The following is a 20320-nucleotide window of genomic DNA, read 5'->3' as shown; positions in this document are numbered from 1 at the left end:
CCTTTCCCATGCTCAGACAGAACCTTGTATTTCTATTATTTATGACAAAGTCTCATATCATAACTTCACTTATAGAGAAATCTTAATTCCTCTGCCATATTATAAGATCCCTAAAGATAGGAATTATTCCTTCCCTCTCCACCTCCATCTGCCTATATGTCTTGGCAAAGTAGATATTTGATAAATGTTAGCTAAACTGAACTAAATTCCTATGCTACTGATGATCCCAGGGAAGGGAAGAGTAGTAACAATATTGGCTCAGGGACTCAGACTGTCTTGCTAACTGTTTTATTTACAGTGCCTAGAATAATCCTGATCATAGGGAGGTATTCAACAGATACTGAATGAAAGAATGAACAAATGAACAGAGATCAGTATCTCCCATCAGTAATAGACAGAAGCTCTTGGAAGAGCCCTTTCAATAATAGCTTCTGATCCTCAAATGCCTTGTGCCCACATTCGCACTCAGTATCATGCAGTGGCTGCTCTATCTGGCGGCTTCAAGTTGATCAGAAACCATTACTAAGGTTCTTTTTATTGAACTATAACTTATATACAGTAAAGTGTACGAATCTAAGTATACAGAGATTTAGTGTATGTCTACATACATATAAACCTCCATCACATGTCTACACACACATACACCTATGTCACCACCACCCAGATCAAGATTTTGAGCCCTCCAGCAGGGTCTCTCCTGCCCACTCCCATAAAACCACCTCTATCACTACAGATTAATACTGCCTGAAAAAAATTATTTTATTCTTTCTATTGTTCACTGTCTTATAGAAACCTAAATTCCTGGAGGACAAAATGGCCATCCTCTTTGCGCTTTGGAATAGTCATTCCAAGGTGACTGGTCTCACCAGACTGTTGCTCAAAAAAAATCTTAAAACAAAGACAGCAAGGGCTTTTTTAAGGAAGGCCTATTCTCATGTGCATTAACAAAGGAGAAGGGGGCAAAAACAGATCGTAGGCCATTTGTCCCATGTTACAGCAAACTGTAGCTGACCCAGTATCCAGATGCTCCTTGAACCAGTTTCTCGGAGCCACACATGGAGCTATAATTGGAGCATGAGCTGGTCAGACTGGGATGCTAGCGGCTCTGCTACACATCACTTGTCCCAAGTACCCCCACCGTCACCACTCAGAAACAAGTCTGGGTCTTCCCCAAAGAGACAAAGCACCAGTTGCAAAGTAGAACATCTTATTATTTCTCCCAGAAAGCTGTTGTTTTTAAGAAAAGAACATCTGGTTTGTTTCATTATTGCTGATGAGGAAAATGTTTTATTATGCCGACCACTGTATGCGAAGCCTTTAGCTCTCAGATTTTACTCAAACAAACCTTAGTAAGAATAATGCTTTCCTTTTTGAATTCAGTAAAGAATTTTTCTTTAAGTGTCAGATGAGGATTCAGCTAATACAGAATGAACATGCAGGTACAGATTTTGATACACAGATCAATGTTTCATATCAAGTTACCTGAACTCTTCTGAGAATGTCTAGTTTTCTATTCCCCGTGAAACAGAAGAATACTGATGCAATCCAACTCTCAGGCATTGCCCTGACCAAAGGAAGCCTGTGGTGTTAGCTTTGTTACAAAATATAAATGGGCACCAATGTTCTTCACAGTCTAGTTCAGCTTTAAATTTTTAAGAAGTTTAAAGTCTGTGTCTTTAGGGAACTGTCTAATAACGAACATCATATTTAAATCAGGGTCATTTTAGTAGCCTCTGAGCTATAAATTAGTTTTTTCTTTCTTTCCAGAGCTACAGAGTTGATATTTTATTAAGGGAGCTGAAAAGGTAAGATTCATGGTTTGATCACTTACCAACTCCACAAACCCTTATGTAAATAATGACCTAAACTAACTTATCACTCAGTAAGGCAGCAGTCACCACTTGCACTTGGGAATCCGCCCAAGCACCTCCTCTTCCTCCCACAAAAATCCATTTCAGCTTCACAAGCTCTTTCAAGTCCCGAAATCTTTCTACCTCACCACCTGGAGAATGTTGTTGGTGTGAAATGTCATTATCTCAAGACAAAGCCTGAACACAAAGCAAAAACGTGGGGAAAAAGCTTCTCGATGCTCTTTAGGGCAAGTTTACACAACCAAAATCAAACCACTGTAACTCATTAAACTAAAAGCTATAAGCTATAGCCTCAGTGCTGATGAAATGGTTTTATTATCTGAACAAGTTTTAATTTGTTCTTGGCAATGAACAATTTCACATTTCCCAAGGTATAGAAAATACTGAGTTGTCCCAACCAGCTTCTTCTTACGAATGGTGCATTAATGGTCTGCTAGTCAAAGGGTAGCAAGTATGTATCATAGGAGGAGGGAAGAAATTGTGTTGCATAATTACACTGGTTTGGGTAAAAATGGACATCTATACCCAGTGTGAAAATAAGCAGACAATTTCTGATGAGACCCAAAAATACTAAGAATGCAGCAAACCACGAATCCTCAGCTTTGCCAATGTGACTTCATTTGGAAGCAGAAAAATAAATCAAGTGTGATGCATAATTTGGACGTGTTGATTATAATCACTGTTTAACTTTGCAATCTTAATTTGAATACAGTTATAAGCTGGAGTCCTTCCTTTTCCTTGTTAACTAGCCAATCCTTCTCAGCACAGTAGATCCACTCAGTCAGTAATTAAACCTGGATAAAAGCAGATTATAATGCCAAACGTATCTGGATTTAAACCTCAGTCCTCCCACTGACTAGCTATGTGACCTTGGACAAATTACTGACCCTTTGTTAGCCTTGGTTTCTTCATGTATAAAGATGAGGGGTTACACCGTACAGCACATGAGCAATGAACACCAAGCGATCAACATATGCCTGGCCTGTAAGGGAGCGCTCAACACAGTACAACTATCACTATTATGATGAGTATTATTACCAGTGATTCAGAATTTCATCCGGGCTCTGCACTAAGCCAACAGTGTTTCCAAAGTATTTTCCCACTCCCAAAGAGGTGGGACTTTCATTGTAAGAGAAGTTTTTAAAAGTACTATGTGGAGTGAAGAATTCCAAGTTATTAACTAATACAAGCCATGCAAATCTGTAAGAGCTTAACTCTTACCAGAATCCCACTGGAGACTAAAAAAAGCCCCTTAGAAGTGCTATGTGAGGGCCATTCTGGGACATTCTGGGCAATGAGATCTTGGGGGAACCTCTGACAGAAAATTCAGGGGTTAAGGCAGCAAAGACTAGGCAAACGTGCACAGACAGTTTTTTAATGAAACTTTGTCATTTAAAGGGAATTCAACTTTTTAAAAGTTCCAAATAAGAACTATTTTATAACCCATTTCAAAAATTATGCAGTCATTTCCATTCTACTTCCTACATCTTAGGGTTAATTTTTTAAAAAAAGGAAGTAGTAAAGATACTGTGGAAAAATTAACTAGCCACAGTTCCTCTCTAAAAGGAATCTTAACATTTTCACCTTAGTACATTCCAGCACTCTACATATACGATTATCATAGCAAAATGTACAAGTGAGTTTGTTACTTATTTTCAGGTAAAGTTCTACTAAATGTTTTACTAGGACTAAAAGTAATATACTTACTTAATAGTTATTATTTTTAAATGGGTGCAGGCTATGTTGCCATTTTGATAACAAGTTAAACAATTCCAATATCAGACATTAAGATTGTTTTATGTTCTGTTTTGGATTTGCTATAATTTGTATGCAAGTGTATGTGTATATGTATGCATATGTATTTTAAGTCATAATGAATAACTTTATATATTATATTTTTGCTTCCATATAATTTGTTCCTCAGGGTAAACTGAGTCACAGAATACGAACATATTTACAGCTATTATTCTATATCACCATTTTGCTTTTTAAACAGGCTATACCAGCTTGCCATAATCATCAGCTATTGAAAGTCTTCACTGAATTGTGGAGTAAGAACTTTAAAAAAATATTCTGTTGGTCTACATTACTGATTGTAGAGATGGAGCAATTCAATCCCAGAGAGATTAAGTAGCTAATTTAAGGTTGCAAAACTGTTTTTAACAGCCAGGTCTTATGACTCTTCCAGTGTCCTCACTGAATCACATTATCCTCAGTTTCTCCCTGGCCCCAGAACGTTCTTCTCAGATAGGATCCTAGCCACAAGTCAACACAGAAGGGCAAATTAAAGGTATGAGGGCATCAGAAAATATGCAAGAGGAGAGATGTGGGTAGGGTATAAGGAAGATACAAAATGGAGAAGGCTTGAAGGACAACTTCCTCGGGTCATGCCAGATAATTTCCGTTTAGGAAGTGCATTTACGTATTTGCGAGCATCAAAACATGGTCAGGACAAGAGATCCCCCTGGACTAAGAGACAGCAGCAGCAGCACAATACTGAAAAGCTGCATGTCAACGGATTACCGAGGGCGCAGGCATTCACACTTCCCAGCAGAGCCCTCTTATTACTCAGCCAGTAATAATGAGTGCTATGCCTTACATTTTCAAAGTACTGTAGAGCTTCCACACAAGCTGAGGAAGCATCATCTTCCCATTTCACAGATGAGAAAAATGAGGTTCCAGAGAGCAGAGGTCCCATTAAGCAGAACTGGCAGAGCAGAGACTGAAACTTCAATCTCGATTGCTATCTTAATGTTCTTCCACAGTGATGTGATTTTATTTTTTAATAAGTTATGTGAATTTACTAATAAAAATAATTATCTCTTGAACTGCTAGATTTTTGAAACTTGTTTTCTAAGTCTCTTTTTTTAACTGACCTATAAATTTTAAAGGCCACAAGACTGGCTGCTATTTTTGCCTCACACAAGTAAATTCATCCTTCTGAAATTGTTTCTTTTTTTCTGAAGCGAGTAATTTGAGATAGTTGATCTTTGGGGTCCCTTCCCAATGTCCATACTCTATGCCAAGAGCACTTTTTTTCTTCTTTTTACAAAACTATTTGATGGGGCCATTTTCTTAGGTCAGATTCTCAATGTCAAGTCTCCATAAACAAGTAGCATACTCCAAGCAATTTCAAAGTCTGTAAATAACAGAACAAAATTTTAAATGGACACATATTCTAATGACTGGACAATTTTTATTTTCACTATTAAAACAAGGATGACAACGCTTTTCCATTTCAGAAAAGATTCCAAGCAAACCAACAAGCAAAAGGGAACACCTTGAACCATGATGCCAGGGGGACACTCTGTGGCTTTCTTTCGCTGAACTTTAAAAAGCACACCCAATGAATAATGAAAAGCTATGCCTTGATTCAGGTGAGATTCAGAAAGTTTATGGGAATAGGTGAAATGCTCAGTTGGCCGGTGTATTTTTCAACCATGGGTTTTCACCCCTAGCTAGTCATGGCATCAACGTAATCGGCGGCAATTTGCATAGTTTTAAATGTAGTAAGATAAACTACAGGAAGTTTTCAGGGGGTATCACAGGATGCAGCACAATGGGAAGTTTGGGCTGGTTATTAAGATATAGCAGACACAGGAGCTGGCTCCGAGGAGCTGGTGCCTTGCTGAGTTCTGACTCTAGGCAGGCATGAGAGGGAGGCGGGAAGACTGCAAGAGGAAGCAGGTGAAGCTCATTTCTCGGTTCCACTTTCTGTTCCTGCCATCACCCACTAGCCTCGACCCACCCAACCCTCCGGCCATGCATCTTCAATCTGGCAGCAGAGGTAAAGCCCAGTGGCAGCAGCGGGTTGCACTTTTCCCTCATTTCCAGCACCAGCTTCACTGTGGTTTCTGAGACATACCAGCTGGTCAGCGCTTTCTCTGCAGAGGTCTCATCCAGCTCCACGGATCCTTTGAGCGTCAAGGTTCTGATAACACCAGCCTCTTCCATAAGCCCTTATCCTCAGAGCCACGGCTTCCTCCTGCCACAATGACCTCCAGGATACCTGGGTGCAGCGCTAATCAAAGTGTCATGGACAGATGAGCGCCAGTCCCTGCAATGTTGGTGGTGACTGTTTCCTCAGAACGTCAGTTAACCACATCACTAAGCACAGTTTCAGCTGGGCTGACCTTTCTTCAGAAAAGAAGCAGTGAGTTGATTTACATTCAAGTCAAGCCCCTTATCTCATCACAGACCGGTAGCAAATAGCAGATTGATTACGTGGAATAATGTAGTCTTAATGGTTCTTTATATCCTAGTCACTCAAGAATAACTCTGTGGTTTCTGCCTCCTAACGGGACCCTGACTGATACAGAGGTTAGGTATAGATGTATTTTGAGTAATCTTTATTTTAATTAAATATATGCACATGTACAAAATGGATTGTAATATAAAATGCACCATATGGTCTAACAGTTGAAAATATACCAGCTTAACATGTAGATTATAAGAAAAAAAAATTTACCTAAATACCAGTTGTACACATATCTAATGGTCTTCCTGTGACACTAATTTTATTAAAAAAAAAGTAAGTTAAATAAGAAAGAAAAATATCCAAAGAACTCCACTCAATATAAACTTCCACCTACAAATTAGAAAAAAAGGTAACAGTAAATGAGAGATAACTTACTCGATTGTTTAAGGTGATACATGGTTCCTTTCAAGACCTAGAAAAATGTGTTAATTTACATGAGTGCATTGTGTGCTGGGACTTAAGAGCACCTGAACTAATTCTGAGTCTTTTAAAAAATGTCTCTGCCAGTCATATTTATGGAGCAAAGAGTCACTTGTGTCTAGCAATTATAGGAACAGACTATTGAGACAGGCTTATCTTTCAATGATTTAAGTATTTCCTACTAAACCTACAATAACTTTACTTAGTAGTTCGCTAACATGTTCATAAGGTCAAGGCCTTACGGGATCTACTTCCATTATCAGAATTAGTGCTACCTGTAAAGGGGGCTCTGAGCTAAGAAAGCAAAGAGGACACACCACATCTGTACACCTGAGCATTTTCCCAGCACCATAAATGAGGCTTATTCTTTTATCTGTCATCATGAAACTACTGAAACTATAGAAAACATTTTGTTGATTTCATATAAATGAACACACTCATACTTTCTTTACCGGGTGTTTAAAAATATGTGGCCAATTATTTCAGCTTTTACTATAGAACTATTCATAGGGCAGCTGCATAATTTATCACCCAAACTGGGTCAGTAGAAAAGGGAGGTAAGCACCCAGGACCTTAGGACAACTCATGCAGGAAGTCAGCCTGTGTTTTACTCCAAAGATACATTCACACGTCAACTACAGGAACTAAGACCTAATGGAGAGGAAACCAACCATAGTAAAAAAAAAAAAAAAAAAAAAGTACAGTAAATATTTCTCTACACTTCTAGATATCTTGCATATGAAAACAATTTCTATGTGACTTCAGGTCTTATGCCATACTGTATCCTTTCTTCAGAAAAGCTGGAATATTTGAAAAATGAAGTACACATGGAAACCGTGAGAATGGTCTTAGCCTGGGACTGCTGGGATTGTGACTGGCTCAGGGCCCAGCTGCTGTGCTTTAAAATCCACAGCTGTATTTGCACAAAGGCCCCGCTGCCCACAGGCTGCTCGAAGCCACTGATTGAGCACAAAAGAAATACTAAAGCAAGCCCGTTTCTGGGAGATATAGGTCTCCTCTGATGATCAGCTGTGGCTCCAGGACTCCCCAGTGGCCTTACAAATCTTCCTTAGAAAGGTACAGCAAGCAGTCTTGGAGCTTCACCGGAACTTCCCCTCCTTTCCTCCCTCCTGCATTCATGGTCACACTTGCATCATGGTCTGAAGGCTCTTCCAGCCTCCCCCTCAACTCCCTCCTCATTTCCTCTCATAGACATTGCCCCTAGTCAATTTTGTGCACATTTAATCTCTTCTTGGTGTCTGCTTCTCAGAGGACCCAGACTAAGTGCAAATGTGTGCTGACAGAAATCTAGCTTGTATGTCTTTAAAAATTCTAAATTGCCTTCTTTTTTTTTTCTTTTGGGGAGGGGATTAGGCTTATTTATTTATTTATTTTTAAGGGAGGTACTGAGGATCGAACCCAGGAACTCATGCTGCTCACACTCTACCACTTGAGCTATGCCCTCCCCCACAAACTGCCTTATTTCTCAATACAAAGAATATTTTAAAACTGAGGGCACTTAAATCAACCATATATACACAATGAAAATCTACAATGACTTGGTAAACCTAGGGAAGTAAGTATATTCTCCCTATAGGATTAAGCCAATTCAAATTGGAAAAGTTAACAGTATTTAACAAAACTTAGGTATTCAGCCTTAATGTAGCCTCATAGTCTCACCTATAAAATGAGTTATTTAGATAACTTTACCTGCAACTTGACCTGATTCATTGATGAGCTCTAGTAGTTTTCTGGGAGCCTCTTTAGGGTTTTCTGCATATGATATCATGAGATCTGCAAACACTGACAGTTTTACTTCTTTTCCAGTTTGGATTCCCTTTATTTCTTTTTCTTCTCTGACTGCTGTGGCTAGGACTTCCAAAACTATGCTGAATAAAAGTGGCAAGAGTGGGCATCCTTAGAAGGAATGCTTTCAGCTTTTCCCCATTAAGTATGATGTTGCTGTGGGTTTGTCATATATGGCCTTTATTACATTGGGGTATGTTCCCTCTGTGCCCACTTTCTGGAGAGTTTTTATCATAAGTGGATGTTGAATTTTATCAAAAGCTTTTTCTGCTTCCATTGAGATGATCATGTGGTTTTTATTCTTCAATTTGTTAATATGGGATATCACGTTGATTGATTTGCAGATACTGAAAAATCCTTGCATCCCTGGGATAACTCCCACTTGGTCAGGATGTATGATCCTTTCGATGCACTGTTGGAGTTGATTTGCTAGTATTTTGTTGAGGATTTTTGCATCTATGTTCATAAGTGATAGTGGCCCGTAATTTTCATTTTTGTGTGACAATCTTTGTCTGGTTTTGGTATCAGGATGATAGTGGCCTCACAAAATGAGTTCAGAAGTGTTCCTTCCTGTACAACTTTTTGGAATAGTTTCAGAAGGACAGGCATCAACTCTTCTCTAAATGTTTGGTATGATTCTTCTGCGAAGCCACCTGGACTTTTGTTTGTTAGAGGTTTTTAATTCCTGATTCATTTTCAGTGCTGGTAATTGGTCTGTTCATATTTTCTATTTCTTCCTGATTAAGTCTTGGGAGATTGTACCTTTCTAAGAAGTTGTCCATTTCTTCTAGGTTGTCCTTTTTGTTGGCATATAGTTGCTCATAGTAGCCTCTTATGATCTCTTGTATTTCTGTGGTGTCGGTTGTGACTTCTTTTTCATTTATGATTTTATTAATTTGGGCTCTCTCTCTTTTTTTCTTGATGAGTCTGGATTATCAATTTTGTTTGTCTTTTCAAAGAACAAGCTTTTAGTTTTACTGATCTTTTCTACTGATTTTTTAGTCTCTATTTCGTTTATTTCTGCTCTAACCTTTATGATTTCTTTCCTTCTACTAACTTTGGGTTTTGTTTGTTCTTTCTCTAGTTGCTTTAGGTGTAAGGTTAAGTTGTTTATTTGAGATTTTTCCTGTTTCCTGAGGTAAGCCTGTATTGCTGTAAACTTCCATCTGAGAACTGCTTTTGCTGCGTCCCACAGGTGATAATCATATAACTTTTACACCTAAAATTCTATAGTTTTCAAAAATTATTTATTAATTGATTTGTTTGCTTTTAATTTTTTAAGATTCTCTATTACTGTGGGTATATGGTACTTTGCATTTGGTAAAGATCTCTTTAATAGAATCATAGAATTTCAAGGTAGAAAGGGTACTTCAAGTTATTTAATATACACCCTAGAAGACAAGACGTATCAGGTTCACTTGACCTAAAGGCAGAAGAAAATTGGACAGTGCAAGCTGCCCAGCCATTTTTCTAACAGCCCATGTAATAATCCACATTTTAGATGCCGTGAGTAGGAAGCAGCTGTGGACTCTCACCTTTTAAAGTTGGGCCACTACGCTGGTATCTTATTTTTAAACATTTAGGGTACTGTGAAAATTTGAATTACCTTGTTTTGATTATTTCTGATGCTGCTTCCATAATAATTTTTTTTCCTCTTGGTTACATGGGCAAATATATTGTCCATTTCAACAAAGTAATAGAAATATGTCAAATAACCATTAAAGTAAGTATTTAAAGTTCTATAAGCAGAAACAATGACTATATTAGGTCAAGGCTGATAACCTCACCAAAGAAGGAAGTCATCTGGAAATCAGGCTGAGGCTATGGTGGGCTGGTACAGGGGAGAAAGTACTAGAATAAGAGACAGGCAATATGTGTCTCACTTAAGATTCATCTTTTCATAAGCTAACCGTGTGACCTCTGGAACGCCGCCTGCCCTATCTGGATTTCTGCTTCCTCAGCTATGAAATGAAAAAGTTGGACAAGAAAGCTCATGAAGTCCTTCATAGCTAGCCCGGTCACTTGGATTCCATCCGTACTTTTCTGCCTCGCATTATGACTGACTCATCCAAAACTGAATGCTTCCTAGATAATTCCAAAGGAAGAAACCCCAAATACCAATGAATCCGACCAGAAGAACAACGGCCAGTTCTTTTCATTTTTAAGCAATTGTTATATTTAGAGGCAGCTGAAAGGAAACTGTCTAACAGTTAAGGAAAAACAATGGCCAAGCAAACATCCTATCAACAGGCTCTCTTACCACCTCGGACAGAACCACTGAGGACTAGGGGATGAAAACCACTCTCGGTCCATTCAGTCTGTGTAGTGACAGAGGGAAGCAGAGCTAAGTGTCAAAGTGTTTCCTGTTCTGAGGATGGATGGCCAGCCTTGTTGAATGAGAGCTTTTCAAAGAGACCACATCCTGCAGATCAAGGGAAAAGGGCACACAGTGCTCCTGGCTCTCACCATCTTTTATTGCTCACCATCAAAGCCTTCTGCCAACAGAACCAGAGTGAATTCCAAACCTTGACCTCAGTTAGCATCTCGACATTCCCATGAAGCCCGACTCTCCCGTGTCAGCTGAAATTCCACCCAAAGCTATTTCCTCTTCCAAGGTAGTAAAGTTGGAAGCATAAAAGCTCTATAGCCATTCTTTCCATTTCTCCCTAGATAAGTACATTTGAGAACTAGAACAGTAGGCTCCCAAAATAAACACTTTCCACCACACTTATTTACCCCTGCGTGAGAATGTCTTCATACTTAGAAAGCTTAGAGAGTGAAGTTCATCCTTTTAAATCTATTCAAATGGCCTCTGGGCTATGTAGTCTTATTAAGTGAAAAATAAGTGCAGCTACTAAAGGAAAAGACAACTAGTAAAAGGAATATTTCCTCTAAAAAAAGTTTTTTGGGAAACAACCACTATTTATAATAGAATCTGCCACAGGCAGACAATATCTTACAACTCAGACTTTAAAAATAAAAACGTATTTGCAATTTTCACATCAATATTTACATGAGAACTTACTAGTAAGGCATGCCACTTGGCACGATGCCCCAGTTTGGAAATTTTTTTTTACTAAAGAAAGGTAACACTGATATCATTTTAAAGGATCATACTGTGAAATATTTTTTAAAAAGAACTTTCCATTTTCTGCCAACTCACTACTTTTAGTATGTGCATGACTGTAAGAAGGTAAGTCTTCATGAGACTTGAATTTAAGCCGCCTAACTTGTTAGGAGTGCCATTAAGCACTGAAATACTGAAGAAGAAGACTAGGTCAGGCTCCAAGAATTGCTTTCATAGGTAAAGGTGTCTTGGCTCATGTGGAAACAGCAAAGCAGCAGCAGCGGAACACAATCTACATAAGGAACTAGATTTTCCACTGGTGGTTGGTGTGACCCTGTTGGTAACTATACAAACACGAAACTCTCATGTCCACTGGTGACTGCTACAGTGATGACACACACCACAACAACTGATTTCTTCAAGTTCTGTGATGTATGCTGTGAAACTCTAACTTCTTTCCAAGCCTTCAGTGAATCTTATAAGACCCTTAATGACCATAGGCAGCAAACCACCAAGTAGAGTGGTCAGAGGTTAGCAACATTTCTCACTGGAAAATAAATTACTTTCAAAAGTATTCTCAGTATATGCCTGAAAATTATTTCCTACAAAGAATAAACTGCAAATATTTTTACAGATCAAAGAAAAATGTACAAATAATTCTTAGCATGCCTGTTATGATTGCTTAAAATATTACTACTGTCACAAAATAAAAAAATGAGATGTATAGGCTTACAGTTACCTGAGAATTATATAAAGTAACTTGACAGAGCTTACCTTTTTCAGGAACCGGACTCCATAGGTAAATACATAAAGGTAAAATGAAAATCTCCACCTGTAGAAAGTTAAAAAAAATTCTATGATATTCAGTTTCTATCAGTACATTCTGAAGTATGTGAATGAAAAAAGTCCATTAAATGTGACCCCTCCCCACCTACCCCTGCCCCAACCAGGGATTAAACTTAATGAGTGATTTTAGTGCTAAACACATATACTCATGTGCATGCATACTGCAAATATTTGAAATATTAATAAAATTCATGACAAATTTTCTTTCATTCAGTTACTATATTTGCCCATTTGCTCATCTTCTTTCTCTAGCAGGTGAATTTCCTCTTGTTCATCACCCATGAAGGGATATATTTTAACAACATGAAGGTATGTAAAACAGTTGTGAATTCTTTGTCTGATTCAGATAGTAAATAAACGACTTAACTGAAAATCATATTTGTTTTAAAGATAAAAGCCTTAATACTTCTAAATCAGGCAAGACTTTTTCTTTGTATTGTAACAAATATTTACCGGCATCTTTCTGAGGTCACTAAAGGAACCCACTTGGAATTCAAATCAACCATCTGATGTGCAACTGCCATCAACAACCTTATACCATCCCAAGCTGGGTCCAGCTGTTAGATGTTCACTTTTTTTAATGAGGAAAAAATTTTAAGTTCTCATTCAATTTTAAATGATTGAATGTTCAAGTTTTTTAAAATATAAGACTTTATATAAATATTAAAACTTTGTATAGCATATACATAGTGTGTATATACATCTCTATATATACATATATCTACATATATGGTTATTACAAAAAACTCTTACCCTACTACCCAATTCTCAATTTTATTTCTGTATTTTCTGACTGTGAATGGCTGTGACTTTAAAAACCGTTTGATTTCATCCCACTTATTTTTGCTTTTATTTCCTTTACTTTAGGAGACAGATCCAAAAAAATATTTGTTGTGATTTATGTTAAAGAGTGATCTGCCTGTTTTCCTCTAGGAGTTTTATAGTATTTGGTCTTACATTTAGGTCTTCAATCCATTTTATATTTATTTTTGTATATGATGTTAGAGAATGTTCTAATTTCATTCTTTTACATGTAACTGCCCAGTTTTCCTAGCACCACTTATTGAAAAGACTGTCTCTTCAACTTACAATCTTTTGCACAGCAAAGGAGACCACTGACAAAATGAAAAGACAACCTACTGAATGGGAGAAGATATCTGCAAATGATCTGACCAATAAGGGATTAATAGCCAACATATATATACAACTCCACATCAAGAAAACAAAACAACTCAACTGAAAAATGGGCAGAAGAACTGAATAGACATTTATCCAAAGAAGAAATGCAGATGGCAAACAGGCACATGAAAAGATGCTCAACATCACTAATAATCAGGAAAATGCAAATCAAAATCACAATGAGGTATCACTTCATAACTGTCAAAATGGCTATCATCAAAAAGAACACAAATAACAAATGTTGGAGAGGGTGTGGAGAAAAGGGAACTCTCCTACACTATTGTTGGGAATATAAATTGGTGCAGCCATTGTGGAAAACAGTATGGAGGTTTCTCAAAAAACTAAAACTATAAATTAAAAATAGAACTACCACATGACCCAGCAATTCCATTCCTGGGTATCTATCAGAAAAAACAAAAACACTACATCGAAAAGATACATGTACCACAATATTCACTGCAGAATTACTTACAATTGCCAAGATACAGAAGCAACCTACGTGTCCAACAGATGAATGGATAAAGAAGATGTGCTGTATATATCACACACACAATTGAATACAACTTAGCCATAAAAAAAGATGAAATTTTGTCATCTGCAGCAACACAGATGGACTTGAAGGGCATTATGCTAAGTGAAATAAGTCAGACAGAAAAACAAATACTCTATGATATCATTTATATGTGGTATCTAAAAATACAGCAAACTGGTGTATGTAACAAAAAAGAAGTAGATTCACAGATACAGAGAACAAACTAGTAGTTACTAGTTGGGGGGAGGGGCAGTCTGGGGTGGGGATCGGGAGGTACAAACTACCAGGAGTAAGACAGGTTTAAGGACATATTGTACAACATGGGGAATACAGCCAATATTTTGTAATAATTGTAAATGGAAAGGAATCTTTAAAAATTGTATAAAAATTTAAAAAAACTTTAAAATGGTTGATTTCACTAAAGAGCATTCCTGAGGTCACGCTGTTCACAGTATCTTGGGTTACAAGTTGTAAATGAACACAAAGGAGAAAGTCACTAGTCAGCTTCCATCTGTCAGGCTTACTGCTTTTTGTGTTCGCAAGCCATGTAAAAATTTCAAATAAGATTTTGTTAAAAGGGTACTTTTAGGAGGTGAATCAGGTTATTGACAAAATGTTCTGGAATAAATGCCAGCTGTCTTGAGGGAAGCGGAAAAGAACAGTGGTAGGGGCCTCGGAGAGCTGAGTAAGACCCAATGGTGGACACGAGTGTCCCTCAGAGGTTCACGACTGGGCTGACTCTTCAAATATCCCAAAATTCAAGTCAGAACTAACACAGAGAAGAGCTTTGAACTTCAGTGTTGAAAATCTTCAACTAATAATCCATAAAACCTGAATTCAGGAAGAAACAGAATCATCTAAAAAAGTGATGATTCTGAAATGTCTCATGAAAGCCCTTTTGTAAGTAAAAGCAGTTCATTTACTGCAGGATCAAGGTCAGAGATTTAATTTAACTCCATCTCCATCATCAATTTCTTGGTAGTTGTGGGTCAGAGTGTCTGTGTGTTTCTTTCTGTTTGCATGGATAAATTCCAGATTAGAACTTAAGACCAGGGATGGCTTCAAGGGTGTGGAACCTGTGTAGTTACATAGGGTCCCAGGCTTGGTTTAATGTTTTGCTGTCATTATCTTGAAATTCTTAATAACTGTTGAGCAAGGGGGGCCATGCTTTATTTTGCATTGGACCCTGCAAATTATGTAGCTGGTTCTAGTCAAGACACATGGATTCTCCTAACTGTGAACAAATCTATTAATATCCCACGATCTCAGTTCCATTTCTGTAATGGGAGAGTGGGTGTCACAGATACTGGTTTTGAGATTTACAGTTTGGATATATTGATGGCCTAAGGATTTGGTGGCACAAGTAATCTCCACTTCTCTCTAGTCCCTCCCACTCCCAGCTGTATTAAACCAACCTACTTCAGATATTTGCAAGTCACTTTTCTGGCCCTTGAAGACAACCAAATTTGCGACTCTTAGATTAAGTGATTTATAACAGCTGTTTCGGCTCTAAGACACTCCTGTTAGTAGGCAGTGACCAGGCAGTTTTTATGTATTAACGAAAACTTTATGGAAGTCATTGGAATCCCTACAATCACTCATGTAACTACATTTTCTTTCATCACTAAAATGACCCAGCTTTTATAAGACACAGGTTCTATTACAGGAACGCAGATGCCTCCATCATCTGAATAACAACTTGTGATGAATATCTACCAGGCAGAGTTTATGTCTACAAAATATCTACAGGAAGCAAAATTTTCCAGCATTTCGCCACATGCAAAAAGTCCTTTTCTAAAATCTGTGTTGTTTCACAGAAGTTACAGTTTTAAATGGTGTCTAGCTACCAGCCCCTGATACAGCCTCTCCCAACTTCTCACTAAAATATCTATAAAAAGAAAAGGTAAAGAAAAGGTAAGTAAAGGTGCATGCAACCACAAAAAAGGAAGAAAAGACCTTTAACCTATTGCAAGAACTGGAGAATTTTACAGCAGAAAAAAAAAAATAAAATAATTAGATTTTAAAAATGTAACTGGAGGTGATAAGAAACAAGCTATGTGTCTTAAAGGAAAGTAGGGAAATCTTTGTGTGGCTCCCTTTCTCCACTTTCTGCCATGTTGTACAGAAATGTAAAAATCTGTGTCAGTCAGAAACCTAGACAGCTCTCAGTCATGAATGACACTTTTGGGGGCACCAGGAGAATCCCCCCACCCTGTTGATTAGTGACTGATACTTTCAAAAGATGAGTGGGAAGAAAAGGAAGTACTCAGCACTCCAGGAGTTTCAGTTAAGAAAAGACGATTTGAGGGCAAGACAATCTATCTTGGTGTTGCATTCTGGAAGCTGAAGTTCTTATAGTCCAGAAGAGTGACAGAGAACAAGGCATCAGAGATAGCTCCTCCAAATGAAACCCTTCTGGTCCACTGAAAATGGGCCAGTGGTCTTAAATTTCTCCTCTGTATCACTAAATGACAGAAGACAGAGAGGAGTCAAAAAGAAAGCTCCTATCAGCCAAACTGCCTTTCACTTGTAAAGGAATATAAAAAATATTCTCACATATCCAAAATACATTACTCCTTAACTGTTTGTAAAAAAAAAAAAAAATTACTTTGGTTAATTCCAACCTACCAAGCAAGATACAAATGAAAATTAAGAATTCAAAAGGTATAATTTTAGAATAAAAAGACTATTGTTAGCAACATAAATAACTGCCCTAAATTTCATTGTCAAATTAAGTGATATTGTTCTTCAGGACCAACTTTATGCAAAATATTTAGCAGCAATAATCAAGGGATGACTTCTCAGATTATATTAATGAAAGCAGGGAGTGGAGAAGGGAAACATTAAACTTATTCTTACAGAGAAATTTCAAAAGACACTGTTGTTATGATAAGAGAAGTACCGTTAAAGAATGTTTCTTTAAAAACTTGATGCCTGGTTAAAGATGGAAAAGTGAATGCATGAATTTACCTGTGCCTTTAAGAATGTAGCACTGAACAGGAAGAAGAAGAATTTTGGTAAGAAAAACATAAACTTATAAGGACACAGAAAACAGGAGTGAGGACCACCACTCCATTTTGGAGCCTGGTTAGCGGAACCAGGACCTGCGTCCTAAGCTTTGGTTGGAGGATGCTCAGAAGCATGCCAGAATCCCAGAAAGACCCCATATGAGGAAGCAGTTCTGCAAGGCAGGAACCTCTATTGGAAAGAGAGGCCTTCGGGATGAGCTTGGTCAAGTCCACAATGTTGCTCAGTGGCAAAACCAAGACACAAAACTAGCGCAGCACTGACTCTAAAGCCCTCTCTCAGATTCCACAGAATTAGCATGCACGTCTCTGCTTAGAGAAGTCAATGTGTACCACTACATTTGTTTAGAAACTTTTTATATCCATCAAGCTTGAAAATTAGAATGGAAAGCTAGTAAAAACTACCTGGTTTATTGGTTTATTGGATCTGGTTTATTGTCCTTATACAACAAGGCTGAAAGGGCTCTTTGTTAAAATCAAGACTAATAAAAGGTGCTCTAAAAGCAGGGAAACAGAGCGTTGAGGTCTTGTGTCTTGCTGCCAGGTATCACCCACATGGCACAGAGGTCCTAATCTACAGAGGAGGCAGAAGCAGGGAAGAACATCCAGAGCAGCTCCCTGAGCTCAACTCTGTACACCATTCTAGGGAGAAGAGGGCAGCCCATGGGGGGTGTTTTCTGTACATTTCTGGAGCTCTTCCTCTGTGCCAGAGCTACTCTAAGGACTTTATAAGTAGAACCTCATTTAGTGAAACTATTCTATACAACAAGGGAGGTCCTATGAACAGCATTCCTAATTTTCTTTTTCAGATGATGAAACGAGCACAGAGAGGTTTAAGGACTTGCTGAAGGTCACACAGCTCGTGAGGGAGAGAGCCAGGACGGGAAACCAGGCAGCATGGCTTCAACAGGCCAGCTCTGAACCATTAGGCTCTGCTACAGCTTTCTGATTTTATACACCTGAAAACCAAAGCCAATGTACTGAGCTGAAATGGTGTTCCGAACCACGGGGCCATTAATGGACACCACATGATGAGAACAGTCTCGGTCCTGATGAATAGAAATTGGCTTCCTGCAAACAGGAAACTGGGAAGGTTTGCAGTGGTGATTCTTTTCAATATCCGAGCAGCTAAAACAACATTGAGCTTGTCCAGTGAATTCACCAGTAGTTACCCAGCGGTCCCTTCTCTGTCTTACCCCCTCAGCCTGTCTACGTACAGCAACGCTATTCCTCCTTCGGGATTTATGTCAAATGCCAGTTCCTCCACAAAGCCACCTTTTCTGAACACTGGAACACTGAAAGCATTGTAATTCTCTGACGATGTGTTTCTTACCTCCTCACCTCATCTTTGATTACAGCCACACACCTCTGACTTGCTTGTGAGTTCCAATCTTCTCTTTCTCTTCCTGACAGCAAACATGGGTATTTTGTGAGAAACAGCTCCTACACTGACATCTGAATTTTTATTAAAGGTCTGAGTACTCTTGACTTTTCTTTTTTTTACTTTTAAGTTTATTTTAACCCAAATCATCCTTAATCAAATAATCTTATCAACTATTTCCAGGAACTGTGCAAAATATGAATAAGAAAGGGGAAGGACAGGCCAAAACTGCTAATGCAATTTTTTACATGACCAATATAAGAGGAATTTGGAATCAAAGAGTCAACTCTGGAATGGTCTAAACAATAAAAAAAAAATACTGTTATTGAGTGCAAAACTAGGATACCTTGTTAGAATACAAAAAACTAGCACATAATTCCTTTGATACTGGCTGAATTTACTAATTTTGAGATATTCACATTTTAGCTGTTCCATCATCTAAAATACAAAAAAAAAATCATTGTTTATCAAATACATGAAGAAGAATAAAGTAGGGCTTATATTCTTCCTTTCGTAAGTTTAACATTTAATATAAATATGCCACTATACCCTGCAAATTATTACAAATGAAGTGAAACTATGGAGTTCAATAAATAAGAATATATTTTGAAACAATTTAGTACAAACTTTACTATATTGATACAGTTGTCCCCCATGGGGGATTGGTTCCAGGAACCCCCACTCCCTGCAAATATCAAAATCCAAGGATGCTAAAGCTCCTTATATAAAATGGTGTCGTATTTGTGGGTAACCTACACACATTCTCCTGTATACTTTAAATTGTCTCTAGAATACCTCGTACAGCGTACATTGTACATAAATAGTTGTATATAATGTAAATGCTATGTACATAGTTGCTAGAGTGTGGCAAATTCAGGTTTTGCTTTTTGAAACTTTCTGGAATTTTCTTCCCTAAATATTTTCCATCCTTGGTTGGTTGAATCTGTGAAGGGGGAACCCATGGATACAGAAGGTGACCGTACATTAAAATACATAAATCTATTCTTTTACCTCTAAGTACAAAGAAGATTAAATTCCTCTTCTTCCACTAAAAAATCGAAACTGATGACTTTTATAAAACCTGAACAAAGTTACAGTACAAACATATTACACTCATATTTTATCACTTCTCCAGTCAAGTACAACAGGACTTATGAAAACCCTTTAAAGGGGTTTCTATAATATTCCACATATTCACTCCACGAAGTCTTGCGGTGAAGTAATTGTGGCTTCAAACTTCATAGCAATGGTCATCTTTATGAAGTGAACAGTACTTCCACTCACTAGGCTTTCTTTGAGGATAACCTATGTATTTTTATAAAACAATAGTAGCTGGCATTTCTTGAGTACCCACTTTATGCCTGGCACCATCATAAGAGCTCTGTCTTAATGCGTTTACCTCTTCCAAGAACCCCATGAGGTGGGTGCCACCATCATTCCCTTCTTACAGAGAAGGAGAAACAATTTAGGTCACCTGCCTAAAAACACCGTGAGCAAGTAGGGAATCTGGGGGTTCAAATCCAGGCAGTCTGATTCCAGAGACTGTACTCCTCTCTACTAAATACTGCCTCTTTGTTTTAACACAAAAATGAAAATAAAAGTTACTTCTGTATTGGGAAGACCATTACTCCCAGCTCTTTCTCCTATCACATTAAGGAATTCAATGGAATTACTCTGATGGCCGCAGTCTCCACTTTCAAGCTCCTTTTCTATGATGAGGCAGGAGGGCAAAGAAGACGACATTCTCTGTTGTCTTCCTTTCTCCACATAACAAAAAGCACGTACTCAAAGTGACATCACTTAGCTAGGGTCCCAGTCAGAGCTGGTGTCATGACTGGATGCTGCCTACCCTAGCAGGACAACAGCTCACTGATTTGGTCTTACGGGTCTTGTATTACAACATCAGTATACTTCCGTATGCGTAAATCAGAGTT

The 20320-nt window shown here is 38.0% G+C and overlaps 1 protein-coding gene across 2 annotated transcripts in view; it reads right to left on the bottom strand.

Annotated features, from left to right (window-relative positions):
• CERS6 (ceramide synthase 6) overlaps positions 1-20320 on the bottom strand; it is a 278615-nt gene that overhangs the window by 111929 nt on the left and 146366 nt on the right. For both annotated transcript variants that reach the window (XM_032479628.1, XM_032479629.1), the window contains exon 4: positions 12197-12254. In XM_032479628.1, the coding sequence (XP_032335519.1) occupies positions 12197-12254 (58 nt within the window). The remainder of the gene's footprint in view (positions 1-12196; positions 12255-20320) is intronic.

This window comes from Camelus ferus, chromosome 5 (assembly GCF_009834535.1).
Source record: "Camelus ferus isolate YT-003-E chromosome 5, BCGSAC_Cfer_1.0, whole genome shotgun sequence".
Classification (NCBI taxonomy): domain Eukaryota; kingdom Metazoa; phylum Chordata; class Mammalia; order Artiodactyla; family Camelidae; genus Camelus; species Camelus ferus.
This window is presented reverse-complemented; position numbering and strand designations above follow the sequence as displayed.